We start from the raw sequence: 20,789 nt of genomic DNA, 5'->3' as shown, positions 1-20,789 counted from the left end.
TGCGTCGCCACAGCTCTAATAAGTTGGCACCATGTCGTCACGAGACTTGCGACGATCGTCGCCCAGCAAAGAGGGGGCGCGAGGCTGGTCCACTATTGGGTTGTCCGGAGTCGGTTTTGTTAGGTGTGTTTTCTTCAGCCGTCCAGCTGTTCTAGGCAGCTCTGCTGTTCATTATGGCACACTAGAAGAGTAACTCAGATAGAGAGGGGGAATGATAGTCAAAAATACAGGTTACCTGGTACTCTACCGGTTTGATCTCATATAAACCTGTAGCTGCAGTCAGTCGTAAGAACCCCTGTATTATCGATACTTCCATAAGTGCGAAGAGATACTAGGGTCGAAAAAATTGTCGAAACAGATGGGTTGGAACAAGTAGAGTTGGTGGTGTTGAGAAAGGGGTCCAAATCTCCAGAAAATGCAACAACCGGTGTGGAGTCACCCCTGCCTTTTATGACATCTATTATGCTATACTTAACTGCTATGATGCAACAAACAGTAGCATGATATATGCTTATTCCTTCTTCTCTTTCCACTGGGCTCTACTTAGAAAGGTCCAGACTGTTTGTTGATCAGGTGTCAGTCCAAGTGTTTGACTGATTGCTTTCATTGCTGTTTATCATCAACACCTGAAGTATTACTTATTCTTTGTTGATCCCATGGATATTTGCCGCCCAACAGCATTGTACTATCAGTTTGTACAACTTGGATAAAGCATGGTTAGAGATACAGTTTCACTAAGCCATCACCTCTTATGCAGCCATCGTCAACATCCACCAACACCCGTTTGCCTTGGTATCTTGACATTTTACATCGTACACCGAGAGGACTGCCCTGACAATAGTATAGACATATCAAATTATCTAGCAGTCAATGCAGATTAGGGCCCTTTGAGGATGAATCATTCAGACAAATCGCTAGCAGAAATGACTCTTGACTTCTGCCTTGCGCGCGCCTAGAACCAGCCCTGCTACCTAGCGCTTCTCCACAATCGACAAGCCGATTGCCTGATTCTCACCATTTAACAACAGCGACGCAAGAAAGGCATTGCTCGAGATTTGCCAGTTCTCCTCTCTCTGACCTCTACCAGCACGAAACTAATCAGGGAAAAAACCACCATGGATCCACCACCTCCCCCTCCACCACCCCAGGCAGCGCCTATTGCACCCCCGACTCCCCCTCCCCCAACTGTATCTCCAACAGCCCCTCCGGGCGCCTTCCTCGTTGAACTGATCATCTTCAACGGAGCCCCCTTCAAGGACCACTGGGCCTACTGGATCCACTCCCCCGACAGCCCCGACCTGGGCGTCCAAGTCCACGCCGCGGGGGACGTCTACAACGGTTTCAAGTGCGAAGCCAGACGGAGCCTTGACTTCCGCACTACCACCCCTGTCCCGACAAAAAGGATCCCCCTGCAGTGGGTCGAGGGAAGGTTCTTCGACGAGAGGGCCATGCTGAATGCGGGCTTTTTTTGTGACCACTATGCGCCTGTCACACACTTTGAGAGTTCTGCGTGGATAGTTAAACCACCGGGGAAGACGCTGAATGTGGTTGATGATGTGGTTTGCTCCTTTTCTTGGTTTTTCTTGTCGTTCTTCATTTAGATTTCCAGGGGTTGATTGCTTGGAGAAGTGTGTAGCTGGAATCTATTTGTTTCACTGTACATCTCCCATTGATGCAATGCTAATTTGGATATCTCAGACTGTACCTGCAACGAGCGTGGGCAGGAAAATCAGCCAGCGCAACTGCCAGACGTGGATTATTGAGTCAGCGGAACAGCTTGTCAAGGACAATATATTGAGCAGAGAAGTAGCTGATTATCTGCGGGCTATTGAGCAGTGACCTGGTGTACACAGAGTGAGGGTGAGGAGACACATAACAAAGAATCTTTTCGTTTCATGCTTGTCGGAGTGCAAGATCGATTCATCCTGTATTGTATAGCACTTAGTACTGTTGCCTCTTGTCAAAAAACATACTAGGTTAACTATGGCAGTGAATGCGATATACAAGAGGATTCCATGCCCAGCTGAGTAACTGAACCAACATACATCACCACTTCCAGTCTCATGATAGCTTTCCTTCGCTATTTCAGTAGTACAAGATAGTACATTGTTATGTGAATAGACGGATCTTTATGGAATTCAATCGTGGGAATATATCCAAGTACCGTTTCAACTCTCTCGTAATCTCGGCTACCCTCGTTACAATCGACAGCTACAACATCAGAGTCCTCTTCGACGCATTTTGATTCCGTTTAGTTTATATGGCACTCTACCAAACCTTGAAATGTTGAGAGTCTCAAGGATAGATCAAATCTACATCATCCATTCATCTGTTAGACAAAACTAGCGGCACTCGTGAGTCCAAATGACACTCCGTCTACCCATAATGATAAAGAAAGCAAGCTGAGAACCCGACAGAGGTCTTCTACGCTTCAACCGCAACTCCAATATATAACTACAAGTTTAATATACCCCTCGAGCGACTTTCAGTCTCTGGAAGAATATAACCCTGACCCCAAACAAGTTTGAGAAATGGCTTATGCTTGATATGGCGAACCAAAGGAATCATGTCTCTTGTCAAATATCAGTATCAGTCTGGTTTGTGATCATGTTCCTAAATACCGAGCATCCTGACCTCAGATCCCACCACCAGACCGGACATTGCCACCATCTTCTGCGACAGGATTCACTTGCCATGGCGTACGCTTCTGCATCTACTTATGGAAACATCCCGAAATTCGAGGCTGTCAATGCAAGCCATCAAAGACATAGTATCAGATATGCCCAACGATAGGCCGCTCCGAACCATCTTTCATCTGCGTGGGTGACCAGACACGCCAGCCTTCAATCATATCATATCCCACATGACTGTCTCTACTTCATCCTCGGTCATTACTGCATTGAAGTCAGGTTGCTATAAGGCTAATACATGCAACAAGCTTGAGTTCGTTGCTGGAAAATGTTCACCAAGCATTGCAGATCTGGAGCAACACCAGCTGTCTACAGCCGCCAATCAACTTGGTCAGGAACAATTGCCAAGGGTGGACAGTGCGAGTCATCGCCAATTTAGTCTCACTTAGCATTATTCTAATTGCGAAACTCTAAACGACAAGAAAGCTCGGTTGATCAGCGTGAGCTCATGCGCAGGAAGATTTGAGATGACAGGGGGAGGTAGCCTCATATGAGGGATTGCTGGCACTGTCGAGAAATCCTCCTGGAAGTAATGTCGATCGAGTCATGAAAGGGATGTCGTGGGTGAGCTTTGGCCACCGATTACGCATTGGCTGATCCTTTTTTTCTTTGCTTATTTCTTGTTTTATTAGCCCTATTATCAACTTAGAGGGGCTTCTCTTGACCGGCGATATAGCAACGTCTGAGCCCCCCGAGGGTCACGATATCTTTGTGGTTGAGTGGTCGAGGTGTCTTATGTTCTCAATATCATGAAACTAGCTCAGAAGCTAATGAGGCATGCTGAGATTATTGCCAAAAACGTTGTCCTTGATTGGTAGACAGCATGGCGCTGCTATCCTACCAGTTTCTCTGGGGCGATGACAACTCATTCGATCCATTCAAATGGGAAAATATATCAGGGGACATCCTACAACAAGGGTGCCCAAAATTAACAGCTGGTCAGTTATTAAGGATTAGGCATGTGCTTTATTCAATACTACTCTTTGTTTACAACCCTGCCGAAGGATCTCTTCTACTTTATTTATAAATAAGGGGTTCGAGTAAGCATTGCTCCTTGTTACTGATCAACGCAATGTTAGTAGATGATGGTTTCCGTTTAGAACAGAGCCTGACAGCTCTATCATAGCAGGCGATCACTTTTGAAGTAATATCTGTCGACAATGATGAACTTGTGAATATCAGGCCGTGTTTATTCCAGATTCTGATACTCATAATAGTCTCCGAAGCTGCGATGATCAGGAGAGCCAGGTCAGTTCTACAGAGACCAGAATTTTTACTCTCAATCTAGGTTTGTTGATGATGAAATTGACGCAGTTGGATATTTCGTACTAGTAGTTCTACAGGATGATCCCAACCCCTTTCTAATTCAGACTGTGCGCAAACTAGCCCAAAAGATCAAATCAACAAGAACTGATAGGCACCCAACGTCATGTCCCGCGTGCAACATGAATAGTGGCGGTCACACCAGGCCCCAAAAAAGAAAAAAGAAAAGACCTACTCCATCCTCCGCTAAAGAGTCCAACCATCGGCCACCAAAAAGTCCAATGCGGCCTTAAGTTTCGCCCTGGGCTCGTCAGCGGACCCACTTTACACCCTGACGCCTGTCCCACCCGGGTTTAGTGGCGTCTGGAGGCCCCACTGCAATGAGTTTAGGGGCGTTTCATGATGGAACCTAGGAAGCCACCGCATGATTGCCCAGTCCGCGAGAGGCTTGGAGGCCGAGGATTGTATGAATTTGGGAAGCGTTCCCCGTATACTCCGGAGGTCGTATTGCCTCGGGAGGGAGAGTGGTTCCGTATGTTTTCTATGGAAGACACATGGTGACGGGAGACGGGAGACGACATGTGCTAGTCATCTCCATACCGTCCAAGATTGAAATCTTCGTCTTGCATCGTCGTGTTGATCTTTGCCCCAGCGCTGGGATCAGCTCAATCGTGATGACGTGAAGCCGTATCTAGTGTTCCTGACAGCGAGGCAGTGCTCGGGAACGATTAAGGGTTGAACCAATATGGAGCGAAGGAACCATTGGGATAAGATGGGATGCTTGGCAGCGATAGCAGAGGTCTGAAGTTACTCCGAAGGATCATGGCATCCGGGGGGGGATTGGATGTCCGTTTGTCAAGATGATTCAATATAGTTCAATATAGGCAATCAAACCTCCTTGGAATAGAATCCCTGATTAACCGTACAGAGTAAAGGAGGAAACAAATGAAGAGATAAACAAAACCGCAAACAAACAAAAGAATGGCCCGCCTGAGGTACCCATGTCCGTCCTCGGTCGGCCTGAGGTTGACCTCGCTGCCTTGATCTGGTTTCATCTCATTCTCTCCTTTCATCTTCTTTCTCACTTCTTCTCTCTCTCTCTCTCTCTCTCTCTCTCTTCTGGTTCTTCCTCCCTGTCTCTCCCTTTCCTACCTCTCCTGTTTTTCCATCCCCCCACCTCCATTCTTGTTTGATCAGGTCTATTCCAAGCTGCTGGTCCGGCTTCAACCTCCCTTACCGCCGCACTGTCAATACCCAAATCCCTCAGGTATCCAATTTTATCGGTCGCCGCAACTCCCCGTCTGGGATCCCTCCCCAACCACCGCCCCCACCAACCAAACCCTCGATTTCTTGATATTTGGGGCCACTGGTTTATCTGGGCATCTGTTAGCTTCATTTTTAGGTCCTTACCTAAATCTCCCCCTGAAGGTGCGCAGGAAAAAAGGCGCCCCCCCTCCCGTCATTGAATGGTCATTTAATTGGTCTTGGTAGATCGCGCGCTCCCCCCTCTCGACTCCACCAGACAACGAAACCACAATCGCGCCAGGCTTAGCCAGCGTCTATTCGTCTGTCCCAGATAGTCTTCGACACCGACCACCGCTGGACTTTATTATCATCCAACGATCCCCTCCTCTTTCTCCATTCTTCCTCCGCCCCCCCTCCTCCCTCCCCCGCCTCCATTTTCCCTACGCTTTTGTCGACCCCGGGCCGAAGCTTAACTCGCTCTCAAACCCTGAATCAACTTCTCTGTTGTGCTTGGGAGTTTTGGAGGGATCATTGCACCGTTCCCCTACGACGTTGTCGCCGGATCTTGATGGTCTGGACGGATTCAGCCCCCTGTCGATCTCCACTTTCTGCACCACACACGCAGTGCACCTACAGTCGGGCGGGAGAATACGAAGAACCGTCGATTCAGTCGTCTGCATTGCTGGCCCCTGCAACAGGCTTGCGATGATCCAGAACGATCGGCCACTGTCCCGAGGAAGCATATCATTTTCTTAGTAGCCACCATGTCCACCAACGACCCTTTTGCCTTTCTTGAGCAGAGCGCGCCGCTCCCGGAGCGCAAACCCACCCGGCGGCCTACCCAATGGAAAGAAAAACTGTTCAACAAAGATAAACAGAAAAAGGAGTCCAAGGCCGCGGACCAGCAGATCGAGGCGTTCCTGGGTCCAACCCGGACGCAGTCGATATCGCACAGTCATGCCATCCCGCACCCGCTCGACGGCCCGCGCGACCAGCCAACCCTACCGAACTTGGAGTTCAATAAGTCTTGGTCACCCGCGCTGGATCCCCCTGGTATGTCGCCCCAACATGCGAAGCCCCCCGCCGCGGATTTCCGCCCGTCCGAGGGGATGGCAAAGCCTCCTCACAAGTCCCGTCCCCGGAGAGGGACCAAGGTCCGATTTTCAGACAAACTGCCGGAATTGATGGGGGAGGGCGGGGATGAATCGGAGATCCCGACGGCGGAGATGTGTCTGTGTCGCGACCGCGCACGCCAGAAACAAGACGATGGCTCGACCCCTCCGCTTCGCGTGGATACCTCGGGCGAGAGCCATCGGCCCCTTCGGCGCCAGGACACCACGGCGCGCAAACCACCTCAGGTCACCAGTGCGCAGGACGCGGATTTGCTCATGGCGCTAGGGGGCGCAGGGGCAGGGTCCCGACTGTCTTTTCGCGCGTCGCCCGAGTCCAGTTCGTTTGCGCAGCAGGTCCGAGACAAGATGCAAGCGGAGGAAGGCCGTGCCTTGCATCACCATTACGACCCCCAAGAGGACGATGGCCAGCCGGCCCCTGACAGCCCGAGCTCCTCTTACGAAACGCCTCCCCTCTCCGAAACCGAGCCGGTCCCGCCTCCGAACCCTTTTCGAGACGCTTCGAGTCCCGAGAAAGCATACAGTCCCGCGAAACCATACAGTCCCGCGAAATCATATAGTCCCGAAAAATCATACAGGCCCGAGAGAATTTCCCCCAAGGCGTCGCCGGTCGAATCGCTGCCGTCCGGTCTCGCACCGGGAGGAAGTCTCCCCAACCCGAACCCGTCCCCGCCCAAGTACCAGCCCGTCCGCAGTGGTCCGGTCCGGGAGGAGTCGAGCCGCCCGTCGACCGGAGACACCACGGGTTCCCGGAACGCGGCGCCGAAATTCTCCCTGCGGACGGTGGCCAACCAGTTCAATGACACTGCCTTTACGGATCTGAAAGACCAAGTCCAAACCTATTCGGATCTCATCCAAGAAGCCGCGGAGAGCGTGAAGCCGCTGATGGAGACGTCTCTTGCGGAATGGATGAGGGCCGCCGTGTGGTGGTTTCTGCGGGGGAAGCGAAGGCTGGAGGCGTATGCGCGCGCCTCACGTTCCGGCTCGGGCGGCCGGCCGGAGGACGCGAAGCAGGCGGTCGTTGATCTATGCAAGGCCTTGTGGATTATTGAGACGATTGTTCCCGCGCACGGCGAGCTGAGTCGGTACGGCGCGATGGGGGTGGAGGCGTTGCTCGCGGTCGTCAGCACCACCGGTGACCGGCAACTGGCGGACCTTCTAAGTCTGCATCAGACCATGTTGAACCATCTCCGCTCCCTGGCCATGTCGATCAAGCGGAACAACATCATGGACACCATCATGTCAGCCGGGGATGCGGGGATGCGCGTCGATACCACAGTGTGGGTCCGATATCCCTTTTTCGCACCGGACGTCTCCGCGGTGCTTTCGGGCGCGGCCTCGCGGTCCATGTTGTTGGATAAGTCAGGCAAGAGCCCCTCGCTGGTGCACATGATGCCGTTGAGCGACACCAACCGGTTCTTCACCTACGGGAGCATGTTTGTGAAGGTGTACGTGAGTTCGAACGAAGACGACGGCCAGCAGCAGTTCTCGATCCCGTGCGTGTTGTCCATCGTCCGAGACCGGGCCGACTGGTACGTCTGTGCCGCTATTAGCAGTCAGAGTGAACTGGTCAACGTGATGATCCAGTCCGACCGCAAGAAAGGGCCGACTTGGGAGGATGTGGATTGGCAGGTCCGGTCGCACTCGATGGGAGTCAAGCTGCCTCGAGGCTTTGAACTCGATATCGTGTTCGACGAGGAGGATTTCAAGAATCTGTGGAATATCGTGCAGTACACGCAGAAGACCGAGGCGAGTTACCACCACGAGGCTGGGGAGACCATGGTGTTCGAGAACGTCCTCAAGTCGTTCAGTTACATGGACCCGGGCTCGACACGGGGCTTCCCGGCGGAGCCCGTCGAGCGGTGCCGCCTGCGGCTGTTCGAGCGGACCGTGACCCTGACTGAAGGGACCGGGACGCGGAGTGCCCACCGAGGCTTCCGGCTCGCCGTGCTGACTAGCCCTAAGTTCAAAACGCTGAGCAGTGTGCGCCACATGTTCGGCCAGGGGGCACCCATCGTGTTCGGCCTCCTCCGGGGTGTAGATGGAGCGCCCGCGCTTGCGCTCAAGGTCACGGAGGATGGCCGAACGCGGACCATGCTGATGACTTTCCACGAAGTCCCGGAACGGACCGCCCTGCACTCCCTCATGCTGGGGATGGTGCCCCAAGAGGGAGAGATCAAGACGCCGGACATTCCCCTCCGCGCCTACTCGATCGAACAGCCCGCTGACAAGCTGACCGGTTCGCCGGCCAAAACGCATCTCCAGTTCCCCGCGGGAGCCGTTTCCGTGATCGACCAGGAGCACGGGTATGTTGAACACGGCTACGGGCCCACGATTTTATCTGAGACTCTGCGGGCCTTTATCGCGACGGAGTGGGGTTCTGCAACGGACCGCATCAATCTTGGTAGGTCAATCGTACCCATTTGGTAGACGTCGCTAACTCGCGCAGGCCCTGGCGAGCTGAGACTCGGCCTTGATATCAATAACCGGACGGGACTTAGCCTGTACCGACCTGCACAGCAGGATCTGACGGTGTCTGTTGCTGAGAATCTGATTGCTCCGGAGATGCCTGAGAAGTTGACGGAGTTCTTGCAATTGGCTCAGGTCAAATCGACGGTGCGACGGTTCGACTTTGCGACTGTGAAGGGTATGCTTTTTCTTTCTTTTTTTTTTTTCGCGGTGATTTTACTAACTTGCCTAGATCTCCACCGATTCCAACGCGCAGTGACGGGCTTCCAAGTTCTTTTTGATAGGTATTTCATTCAAGTCTTACAAAAAGATCAACGCATACTGACTGTCTAGTGTTGCTTCGTCACTCTCCATCTCGCGACGCCGGATGGTGGTGCCCATCCACAAGAAGTGGGAAGCCAACCTGGCCCGTATCCAGATCGTTCAACAGGACAAGGTCATCCAGCTGATTGCGTTCCTGAATGATTTCAACCATGGAAAATGCATGAACTTCGTCCTCAAGGGCACCGACACCCTGGAGAGTTTCGGGCGGCCCGGCAAGTTTGGCGTGCGGGTTCTGGACGCCAAATTCGCCCTTCCACGGACGGACGACGACCCGACGGCGGACTACGTGTGTTTGGACATGCCGGAGTATCCTCTCGAACATGACGATATTACCATTGTATTTGATTCCGAAGAAGGTATGCAGGATTATCCTACGCTTGATGTATCACCTACTAATAATTCAGACCGCACCAATTTCCAGACCGCCGCGCCAGGATCCGTCCGCGAGCCATCCCGGATGAGTTCTCTTCGGCGGTAAATTGCCCTGGTGGCCCGCTGGAATAATCGATCCAATCGTCATAACTTCCTGGAGAAGACGATGACGATATTCGGACCGAATCCGATCTTGCGCAATCGGTCGTATCACGTGGCAACCCCTCCTGGCTCCACTTGAACCACTCGACCTCCATCCTTCCTCCAACCCCGCCATATTCCCACCACCCATCCCAATTCATCACCATGGCACCCCTCGGACCCGACGTGGGCATCTCCACACGCTCCCTACACGCAGATGATGCTTTCAATGTAGCCACCGATGTGGCTCCCCCGCTGCACGTGGCTACTACATACCGATACGCCGCGAACCCAGATGATCTCGTCCCGGCGCGGGACCGCAGCGTATGTCTCCCGACCCTTTACCGCCACGTTTCTAATTGGATCAGTTCGGAGATGACCCAACGGAGCACGTCTACTCTCGTCTTTCGGCCCCCAGCATGACTCGTTTCGAAGCCATCCTGTCGTCTCTACTCAAAGGCAAAGCTATCAGCTACTCGTCAGGGCTGTCGGCCTTTCACGCCGCACTCGTCCTGCTGAACCCCCGCCGGATCTCGATCGGCCAGGGCTACCACGGCTGCCACGGCGTCATCGCCATGGTCAGCCGCATGACGGGCCTGGAGAAGCTGGACCTCGACTGTCCGGCGGAACAGCTCGAGGCAGGCGACGTGATCCACCTGGAGACACCCGTGAACCCCGAAGGCACAGCGTTCAACATCGCCGCGTACGCTGAGAAAGCCCACTCCCGCGGCGCCTATCTGATCGTCGACGGCACGTTCGCGCCGCCAGGCCTGCAAGATCCGTTCCAATGGGGCGCCGACCTCGTCATGCACTCCGGCTCCAAGTACTTCGGCGGTCACAGCGACGTACTCTGCGGTGTTCTCGCCACGCAGCGCTCCGACTGGATCCGCCAGCTCTTCGAAGACCGCATCTTCCTCGGCAGCGTCATGGGCAACATGGAAGCCTGGCTCGGCGTCCGCAGTCTCCGCACCCTCGAGATCCGCGTCCAGCGCCAAAGCCGCAGCACCACGAACCTCGTCTCCTGGCTCGACAAGGCCCTCCGCACCCCCAACCCAGCACCAAACAGCGACGAAGCCGTCACGCAAAAGGCCCTCAAAGAAATCTTCCACGCCAGCCTCCAGCCCCAAGACCCCTGGCTGCAGCAGCAGATGCCCAACGGCTTCGGACCGGTCTTCTCGATCGCCATGCACGAGGAAGACTTCGCGCGCAAACTCCCCAGTAAACTGAAGTTCTTCCAGCATGCGACGTCCCTGGGCGGCGTGGAGACGCTCATCGAGTGGCGGACGATGTCAGATACGACGGTGGATACGCGATTGTTGCGCGTGAGTGTTGGCTTGGAGGATTGGGAGGATTTGAGGGGGGATTTGGTGGGTGCGTTCAGAGAGTTGGTTGCTTAGTTGGTATATGGTTGGATTTTTGTTATTTATGACATGTGTATAGGTAGAGGTTATGTAGATAAGATAAGCTTGGCTAGATAAACCCCGCACGTGGTTTCTTACCTCTTGATTCTGTTCAATTTGCATCTACCGATGGACATCATCGTTCAATCACAGAATAATCTACAATATAATAAGATCACTACACAGCAATCTACAACCATCCATCCCCCTCGAACAATCTCCAAAGGACGAAAAACACCCACAACCCACCTCCAAAACAAGCAAGCCACCAACCCCAACAACCACCACCAACCAACCAACCAACCACCCACCAAACCCAAAGAACCTAGATAAACCAATCCATCCACCCATCAAGGGAGAGAAACAAATCCAATAGGCAAGAGAGAAAAATGACAGAATCAGCAACCTTCCAAATCCACTACTTCTCAACCGCATCATCCTACACAGGCAAATCCACCGAGCGCCTCCCCGCCCCGCTGCCCGTCTCGCGCCTCTTCGACGTCCTGGAAGAGAGGTATCCGGGTATGAGGGATGCTGTGCTGGGGAGTTGTGGGGTCAGTGTGGGGGATGAGTATGTTGATTTGGATGTTGATGGGAATGGTAAAGGTGGGGAGGGGGGCAGTGGCGTGGTGATTGAGGAGGGGCAGGAGGTTGCTGTCATTCCGCCTGTTAGTTCGGGGTGATCCCTCTCTCTCTCTCTCTTTCTTCTCTTTGCATTTGCTTTTGGGGAGGGGGGATGGTGTTGGTTCTGTTATGTTGTTGAGATGGGGAGGGGACTGGGGTTGGATAGGTGAGTATTTCTACCTTGGTATTTACTATTATGCATGCCCTTGGAGCATACCCTTGGAGCATACCCTTGGAGAGAGCTAACAGCGAAACAGTATATATTGCAAATACACAAACATATATATGGTAAAATGACAAGACAAGACAACAAGAAATCCAAATCAGCAAACAGATTACATCCATCAGGATCACCCCATCATTATGCCAGCATAAACACAGATATTACATCCACTCACTCACTCTCACTCTCTCACTCCATCACTTCTCCTACTCAATACTCACACATACATACCTAAATTGATCAAACATCCTCCTTCCCACCAGGCCCCTTCTTCTGCTTCCAAAGACAGACCAGACATACCGCCGAAAAGAAAAACATGATACTACATCAGTCACCAGTTAGCAAGCCCCTTCAACAATTATCCCCCACTCAAAAAAGAGACAGAAAAAAAAAAAGAAAGAAAGAAAGAAAGAGACATACCACAAGGCAATACTCAACCCCCAAATACTCTTCGCCTCCAAACAAACCGCCTTACTCGCCCCAATCAAACTCCCATACTCGATCTTCTTGCCCAAATGCGCCAGATAGCTGTCCAGGTGTGTGGCGAACGCGTAAGCGCTCGAGTCGTCTCCGTCTCCGTCGCCCCCCCGCCCGATCTCCTCGCATTTGAGGTAGGAGAGCGGTTTGCCGATGATGACTGCCACCACGATGACGGCTATGAGGCAGAGGGTGTCGGCGATGGCGGCGGCTAGGTAGGGGAGGATTGTGTCGAGGAGGAGGATGAATGTGATTATGCAGTAGATTACTACTATGCATGTCTGTCATTATATTAATTAGTGGGTTGGATTCTCGTTGGGGGCTTGTGGAACTGTTGTGTTAAGGCCAAGGAAGGGAAAAGAAACATACCACAGTCAACGTCCCGATCAAAATAGACGGTGGCTCGCCGTTGACGGCAACGATCTCAGAGATAAAGTTCGCGGTCAACCCGATGATGGCGATCAGACTGATGCTTTGGAAGAGACGGGCGACTTGGTAGGTTGCGCCTAGGGCGCCTTGTTGCCACATTTGTGCTGGTAGATTCTGTTGATGGCGAGAGCGCTGGTTGTCGGTGATGTTGTCGATTATGCAGTGTATATACTATATCCTAGTAGGTATATAGGTAGTAGAGATAAAGAATTGTAGAGGGACACAGTCCTATTATAACTTCGACAGAGCAATACCTCACGAAAAGAATAGACGAATAATGAATGGATCAAAGAGATAAACAAAGCAGCCACCACTGAAAGCAACGTATAGTCGATATAGATAGACACTCTCAACAAAGAATACAAAAAAACTGTCTAAGAAGGAAACAACCCAGACCAGGGACAAAGCCTTAAATATGTCGTACACTCGTATACTGCCTCAAAACGAAACAGACAATTCTTTGACTTCGTCTTGTCCATAACAAAGACCACGTCCACTCCGGCGACCAGACCAGTCTAGAGCTGAGGAGGTCGAGGCGAGGCGAGGCGTCTGGCGATCATCTACGCGCCGGGATCGATTCATTTCTTGATGCTGAATAGGTGGCGGTCCAGATCGAAACCGAGCCTATATCCATATCTATTATACTGCTGCATTCGATATTGTTTGGTCTGGCTATAAATGGACTTCATCAAAGTAGACGGTACTTTGTTCTTCTATAACTTGAATAATACTGATGATAATAATAATAGAATGAGGCGACCCGCCCTGGCGCTTGCTGCCCGCGAGGCTTTTCCGGACGGCGTCTCTCAGCCAGTAGGCGCCTGGGCGGATGGGATTCTGATACATGATTTCAAGCTCGCGCTTGGTACTCTCATTCAGTTTATGGGTGTCTTTGCTCTTATTTTTACTTTTGTGGGCGGTTAGATACTCTGTCGGCTCTCGTGAATGAAAAGTAATTGGGTATTATTTATAGATACTTAGATTAAGATAATTGTGATGACTTCATATCTCGATTGTTTCTGTACGAAGTGGATCCACATTGACAGTCCACAGCAACCGATGATGTATATAAACTAGTGCAGACGGAATCCGCCGCTCGTCCGCTTCTGGAAGAACCGCTCCGGATCGTACTTCTTGGAAGTCTTGAGCCCCTCGTCATACGACTTGATCCGGCCCCAGAAGTCCTGCGAGGAGTGGGCGTCGTTCATGAAAAGCGGTCGGTACACGTCGGGCAGGACCTTCTGCTCCTGGAACTTGGAGATGTGGTGGTCCATGCCGTTGTAGAGGGTCTTGAGCGCCGCGTCGATTCTGCCGTCGCTGGCGGAGACGCTCCAGGAGTAGTCGAGCTCGATGATGATGTAGGGGACGTCGGCGGGGAAACCATACATGTCCTGTCATGGCGTTAGCGTGGTCAGATAATACATGTTGGGTAAGTACGTACACCGCCCAGGTCCTTCGCCTTCTGGGTGATCGCCGGCGGCAAGGGCTGGAAGGCCAGCGAGCCGATGATGCCGGGCACATCGATCACGTCGCTGGTGACGTTGAGCCAGTGGTCGTAGTAGGTCTGGAACACTTCGGGGTGGTCCTTGGAGGGAAGGGGAGTGGTCTCCGTGGCAATCGAGTAGCGTTGGCCCCTAGCGAATTCAAAGTTAGATATAGGACAAAAGGCAGGGGACAGGGTTTCACCTACCGCAGAATGAAAAGGTCATTGTGTTTCAGCAGATCATAGTAGCTGTCCCAGGTCTTGGTCTGGTCAGTAGGACCAATGGCCTTGAACCTGTCAAACACACCCTGAGGAGGCTCGGGCCCGTCGTAGAACAGGAACATGATCCAGGTGTGCAAGATCGCAGCCTTCTCGATCGTCACGATGATAGCCGCCTTGTCATCGGGGTAGTTCTCGGTGAAGTCGCGCACGGCCTCGAGCACCTCGGGCGTCTGCTTCGAGTTGAAGATGTAGTTTCCTCCCCACACCTTTCCGATGGGGTGGGTCTGCAGCGTGTAGTGGGTGACAATGCCAAAGTTGCTGCCGCCACCCTTCAGGGCCATGAACAGATCGGCATTCTCATCCTTGTTGGCATTGACGATGGTGCCGTTTGCAAGGACCACCTCCATGTTGAGCACGTTGTTGGCCGCCCAGCCGTACTGCGAGCTCAGGAAACTCAACCCGCCGCCCAGCATGTAACCACCGATGCCGACGTCGCCGAGACGGCCCCCGACGACGGTGCGCCCGCCCACGATCTTGTCCAGTGCCTCCTGCGCCTCCTCCCACGCGAGACCGGGCCCGATGACGGCGGTCTTGTCCTTCTCATTGTAGTTGACCTGGTTGAGCTTCCGGGTCGTGATGAGAAGCCCATCCTGGATACTGGCGAAGCCGTCGTTGGGCATGTGGCCGCCCGACTTGACAGCGAACAAGGTGTCGACGTCTTCCAGCTCCTTGATGATCGTGGCCATCTCGTCGGCGCTCGACGGGTTGGCGATGCATGTCGGCTTCAGATCAGCGCACGCGCCGGACCAGTACTTGTACGATTCTTTGGTGTAGGCCGGGGAGGCAGGCTTTTCAATGTTGATATTCTGGGCCTTCAGCTTGGCGCAAATGCCAGACGCATCAACAGCGGCCGTCAGAGGGGCAAGGAAGGCCGCAGCCAGCCCCACGGCTGTGCGCCAGGTAGGACCTGAAGTCATTCCGACGAGGTTGGGAAGGAGGAGGATGAGGAGGGAGAGGCAGGTAAATCGCGATGATTCAGAAAAGAGCCCCTCCACGCGCTGGTCCACCGGGGGGGTAGGGTATATATGTACATGCTGAAATGACGACAGTCAAGTCAAAAAGGGGTCCCCAGCCTGGTGCTCGCAATTGCGATAGTACCCCTCACACCGGCACTGGAGAAGGATCCATCCCCGGGTACCCTGAACGCAGTAGTCCCATAGACGAACAGGTTACTCTACATGGAAGTGGGGTCAGCTAAGCTTGATAAGTCCACGGTCTGCACAAATCACGCCACTCATTGGCCCAGTAGTGCGTGGAGAATCCTGGTCGCCGGTATATCAGCCGAATGCACTTGGCCAGTCGTATGTATGCCGTAAATTCCTCGCTCAAAGTATGCCGATTTGAATACCTCAGACCTCGGAATCACAGGCTCGTACAGAGAGGGAATGACGACAGCTTCAAGTAATTGCCGTTGCGTGCCTTTCTAAGCAACGAGGGCTTCGAATGCCGCATGCTGTTCAGACCAACTCCACCCTCAACGATCGGGATCCACTAACAGAATAGTATGGGATCAACCGGAAGACCCCTAGGCCGGTGCCCATATCCTGATTTCTAAGGACGTGCCCAATCATTTTGCCCACAAAGCGAGATGGACAGGCACAAATGCATATCCAGAGACTATGCAAACCCTTTCCCCTATCTCTAGCGTGCAGCATCGAGAATGTGCCTACATCGGATGTTCGGGCAGCGAGTCTTCCGGAGTCGTTGGGCAATAGGTGGACGATAGCGCATCCAAGACTGACATTTCACACTACTTCCCATTAGAGTCACCTGGGGCCGATCATTGGACTTTGGGTGCCAAAATTAGCTAACCGAGCTGGAACCAAAGTCCTTTCTCTCTGGCGCACAACGTCGTGGGGAATGCGGGGGTTGACAGAAAGGGGCGCGCCAGCGTGACTGGAAAGGGGAGCAGAGCAATGAGGATCGGCAACGAGCTTGAGCCACACGGCTTGCGCCAGAGGGCATTAACCGAGGGGGGAAAGATCGCCATGGACTAACGTGTTTAGGCTATATTCCATCCTGCTCCCCGACGACTTCCCCGTGGGATTTCCGTCTCGCAGACAAGCACTCGGGGATAAACCCCAGCCAAATGATGTTGATCCTGGACCATGCCTTCACATGCGGAGGATGCCCCGCTGAGGGTTTTTTTTTTCTCCAGCATTGCGGACAACGGCCGTGGGTTGAATCTTGCGCGGGGATATTGACCATGAAGATCCAGTGGACTTTCATGGCCACGAGTGTCCACCATCGAGTACGGAGCAGTGTGATGCCGGTAATTCGACGATTGCGCTAGCCATGGCTTGGCTGATTGGGTTGTAGTATGGTCGAATGCTAGCCATCTTGGCCAAATGACATGTTACATATCAATCAATGGCTAGACCAAGTTATGAGCTTAGCGGTGCATGTTAATTCAGGGGAACAGCGAATGCCTGTAGAGATCGATCGATCCCAGCAACATATCCGGAGCATCCCCTCTTGGCTTTCGCTTTCTGCAGTTATCTTTGACGCTATTGCCGACGCCAAGTCATCCCTGAATCAAGTAGTTGCAGACGGTCTCACCAGCATCGTCGGGTTATCAACCAGGATGTTGATTCGCGGAACGTTTTGACCACGAGGACAACTCCATCGGACATCGTATCGCGTATAGGAAATAAACTCTATCTGCGAAGATACCGCCAGGATGCCGAGATAAAAAAGAAATCAATCAAAACTCCGTCGAGCCGAGTTGCTAGCCGTGCAGAGGCGGGGTTAGCAGGACGTATGGGCTGTCCAAGTGGGTCCTTCCAACGCCACAGTGGTTTGTGATTGCTTGCCAGTGTCCAATGTGCAATATCCACGGGGAAAGGCGTCAAACAATGAAGATTGTTATTTCGGGGACAGCAGGGATGATCCTAAGATTGAGCCATGGTTGCAGATGGATCCAGAAGAGGAAGAAAACTGGAATGGCCTGATCTGCTTGATCTTTGGCGGTGTATTCTCTCTCTCTCTCTCTCTCTCTGATCTTTCAGCTCATCTTCCACTCTGATCGAATCTCATTCCATCTCTCCTTTATGGCGATTTTAAAACAGCGGCCAGGTTGGTGGAATGAGATGATCACTGCCGATTCAAGCATGGCCAAAAGAAACTACCATGACCATCATTCATCTAGACATTGTCCGGCTCTTCCTTCGTGGGCATGCATTGATATCGGACCCCTATACAATATACCAGTGGGTATCGGACTAGCTATCAGGCTAATCAGCTATCAGACTACTGAAAAGCCATCAATGTCTGTCGAATATACACGCCTATCCAGAGGGGGCAGGGGAAACCGACCATCCATTCCAGCTCTCCCATTGTTCAAGGCACTCGAGATGAACCATTAATCAGATACTTGCTTCCCTAGCCTATCCTATAGGACATCTCCATCCATGATCAGGATACAATAACGGCGTCTGAATTGCCAGGAGCCGAATTCCCCTCGGCTTATATCTATGCGCCAAGCCTTCCGAACGCGACAGTGATGTACATTGGAAGTTATCGAATATCCATGAGATACTTTCTCGACCACTATTCATGTACAGCATGGTATAAAGTATCATGTACAACACCATACAACCCACGACTTATATAATCCAGTGTGGTTGACTGGTTCTGGTTTATATTATATCCAGTTCCACTACCCCACAACTATTAGGGTTGACTATACGAAGTACCCGCTTAAATAGATTGTTTTAATATCGCCCTACTTGGGTGTATATTAAGGATTTAAAGTTATTGAAGTGTAATTGGCGATATTGTTAATAAAGTCTAATACATTAATCTATATTTGGGAATAGAGTAGTATGTTGATATACTTAATTGTACATCTTGATCATGTTGGAGAGGGAGATACGGTGGGAGACTTGATGGGAACGGCCAAACTGTGTTCAATATAAGATTATAGGATCACTCACAGCGCGAAAGTATCACGATATCTTCGTAGCCGAGTGATTATCCTGTTCCAGAAACTAGCTATAGATTATGTCGATGGTCTGGAACATGGAAAGTTGCGAATAGTTGCAAGAACAGCAAAAACCAAGATACAGTCTGTGTGCGAAAACCCTGCAGATCAGCTACTTTGGCTGGTAGTATTCGCTATTTTACAAGCACATACCTTGTTAGTCTTCGTTCTTCGTGTGTTGTTGACTTGATAGGGGAGTATTCATGGATGGAAGTCTGAATAGCTACACGTAGTACGTATTGCTCACGCCTCCTATCTACCTTGAAAGCTTCCACATCGATCAATATCCAATTCAACAAACAACAGCACACGTAATTGTATCCGTATCATACATATCCCAACACATATCTATCCCTCCTTTCACCCCTCAACCCCATCCCCTCCCTCAACTCCACTGCCACCATCACTACCTAGTAATGATGACGAACCCGTCCCTGATACCGATGGCGAAGGCTGCTCTTCTTGGTCGTCGACCCAATATCGCCCCAGCGGATATTCGAAAACGTCACAGCAGTATCAGGAACCTGCTTCTCAATCAACGCCGGATCCCCCTCCGTCGCACTGCACGGCCCGGCCTCCCCACTATCCAACCAGTTCATGAACGTATCCTCGTCATTCCAGATACTCATCGCAAGCACCATGCCCCTCCCCAGCGCGCCCCCCATCTGCTTCATGCCCCCCAGCCGCTGATACGCGCTCTCCGCATCCGGGCACAGCCCGTCCGTAATCGAATCCGCCTCCCCGCCATCCACCTTCACCACCGCATTCGAGATCACCCGTCCATCCTGCACATACTGCCGACGGATCTCAGCCAGCTCGCCCCCCTCCGTCTGGTTCCCCTTCGTCACAAACTGCGTCACCACCGTAAACGGCTTCTTCGAGTTCACTGTCTTGTTATACCCGTAGTAGTCGGGCGCGCCCAGCGCATAGGGGTTGAACCCGCACCCGATCTTGTCGCAGAGACCCTGGTCCCCACACTCCTCCTCGCCCTCGCACTCGACCAGTCCCTCCGTGTCGCACGGGTGAGGCGTGAACCCCGTCGCCCGCGCGTTCGCCTCCCAGATGTCCATCTCGTTGCAGCACGAGCCGACTTCATCGACGTTGCCCTCGCCGTTCACCCACGCCGTCGTGAAGCACTGCGCGTCGCAGTACCCCGTGCCGTAGTGCGCGCCGGCAGGGTTGAGCTCGCTGCGGCCGCCCGAGGCGGCCATCTCGGACAGGTACAGCGCGCCGTTCATGCCGCAGGGGAGCTTGGAGACGTCGACGTCGAAGGTGAACTCCTGGTTCAGCAGCTGCAGCATGCTGTAGTCGTCGCCGGTGGGGTCGAGCAGGTAGACTCGGGGCGAGGGCTTGGACAGCTCATCCCCGTCCGGGACGTACTGGCGCAGGAAGAGGCTGTCGCCGTCTGTCTTGACGCCGTGGCTGGCGTAGTCTTCGATGCCTTCGACGACGCATGTCTCGGCGCAGGTGGCCTTGTCCGGGCAGATGGTTGTGTCGAGGTCGCCGCTGGCGTCTGTGCAGGAGGTCTCGGTGCCCTTTTCGTGGATCTGGTGCGCGGAGGCGTCGATCACGATGGAGGTTTCTTGCTGGACGCAGCCGTTGCGGGTCGTGCACTTGTAGGTGGTGAGCTTGGGGTGTACCTCTGGGGATGTGCCGATTTGCTGCGCGGCGATGAGCGGCAGCAGGGCCAGCGTGAGGGTGAGTGCGCGTGTCATGGTGATGATCTTGCTGTTGCCGTTTGCGATAGCAATTGCAATTGGGATACAGGAGTTGAGGTTCCGGCCATCGTGGTCGACTTTATATGTTTTTGTTTTCGTTTTTTTGTAGACGTAAATTCAAGCCAGGTAGATAGTTGATTCGTGGACTGCGACATTCCAGAGTTATCAGGACCTGGAACTCGGCCCGGCGGACCGTCTTCTCATCACCTCCATGTTTCATCCATATCCCGCAATCTCGATCAATGTCGTCGATCTGCACCGTGTCAGGCACACCAATGAGAGACAGACACAGGCAGTAATCAATCATATACTGGAAACATCACGGCAGTGGCCATCTGCCGCGTGGGGGACTCCGAAATGAATGGGTGAAGTTCGGCTGAACTTTCGTGAGGATCGTCGAGGCTGCTAGCTTGTTGTGGCGGGGGCCGTGTCAGTTTGGGAAAGTGGCTAGGCTGTATTTCCGTGCCTTGTTCATAGTGTGTTTCATTATAGTTGTAGATATGTCTTGGTAGGGGTGAGCTTGACGGACGGTGTATG

The 20,789-nt window shown here is 52.7% G+C and overlaps 5 protein-coding genes across 5 annotated transcripts; 2 read left to right on the top strand and 3 right to left on the bottom strand.

The window, feature by feature from the left end:
* Nucleotides 1-590: 590 nt before the first annotated feature.
* Nucleotides 591-2,020, top strand: BDW47DRAFT_106863 (uncharacterized protein). Its single transcript, XM_024812865.1, has 2 exons — nucleotides 591-1,556; nucleotides 1,699-2,020. Exons 1-2 carry the CDS (start codon nucleotides 1,116-1,118, stop codon nucleotides 1,837-1,839), a joined length of 582 nt encoding a protein of 193 aa, XP_024671596.1. The 5' UTR covers nucleotides 591-1,115; the 3' UTR covers nucleotides 1,840-2,020.
* A 3,942-nt stretch (nucleotides 2,021-5,962) lies between these two features.
* On the top strand, nucleotides 5,963-11,031 carry BDW47DRAFT_117981 (uncharacterized protein; the record flags this gene model as incomplete). Its single annotated transcript, XM_024815151.1, has 6 exons — nucleotides 5,963-8,732; nucleotides 8,778-8,975; nucleotides 9,030-9,081; nucleotides 9,131-9,477; nucleotides 9,657-9,958; nucleotides 10,003-11,031. 6 exons carry the CDS (start codon nucleotides 5,963-5,965, stop codon nucleotides 11,029-11,031), a joined length of 4,698 nt encoding a protein of 1,565 aa, XP_024671595.1.
* An 882-nt stretch (nucleotides 11,032-11,913) lies between these two features.
* On the bottom strand, nucleotides 11,914-13,168 carry BDW47DRAFT_106860 (uncharacterized protein). Its single transcript, XM_024812864.1, has 3 exons — nucleotides 12,728-13,168; nucleotides 12,302-12,639; nucleotides 11,914-12,203 (listed from the first exon to the last, which is right to left on the bottom strand). The coding sequence occupies exons 1-3, from the start codon at nucleotides 12,884-12,886 to the stop codon at nucleotides 12,122-12,124; spliced, it is 579 nt and encodes a 192-aa protein (XP_024671594.1). The 5' UTR covers nucleotides 12,887-13,168; the 3' UTR covers nucleotides 11,914-12,121.
* Nucleotides 13,169-13,832: 664 nt separating this feature from the next.
* BDW47DRAFT_37080 (FAD-binding oxidoreductase) lies at nucleotides 13,833-15,808 on the bottom strand. Its single transcript, XM_024818842.1, has 3 exons — nucleotides 14,478-15,808; nucleotides 14,229-14,421; nucleotides 13,833-14,178 (listed from the first exon to the last, which is right to left on the bottom strand). Exons 1-3 carry the CDS (start codon nucleotides 15,467-15,469, stop codon nucleotides 13,861-13,863), a joined length of 1,503 nt encoding a protein of 500 aa, XP_024671593.1. The 5' UTR covers nucleotides 15,470-15,808; the 3' UTR covers nucleotides 13,833-13,860.
* Nucleotides 15,809-18,944: 3,136 nt separating this feature from the next.
* On the bottom strand, nucleotides 18,945-20,249 carry BDW47DRAFT_126277 (glycoside hydrolase family 7 protein; the record flags this gene model as incomplete). The annotated part of the gene is made up of 1 exon (XM_024816533.1): nucleotides 18,945-20,249. One exon carries the CDS (start codon nucleotides 20,247-20,249, stop codon nucleotides 18,945-18,947), a length of 1,305 nt encoding a protein of 434 aa, XP_024671592.1.
* Between the last annotated feature and the right edge of the window lie 540 nt (nucleotides 20,250-20,789).

Source organism: Aspergillus candidus (assembly GCF_002847045.1).
Source record: "Aspergillus candidus strain CBS 102.13 unplaced genomic scaffold BDW47scaffold_26, whole genome shotgun sequence".
Classification (NCBI taxonomy): domain Eukaryota; kingdom Fungi; phylum Ascomycota; class Eurotiomycetes; order Eurotiales; family Aspergillaceae; genus Aspergillus; species Aspergillus candidus.
This window is presented reverse-complemented; position numbering and strand designations above follow the sequence as displayed.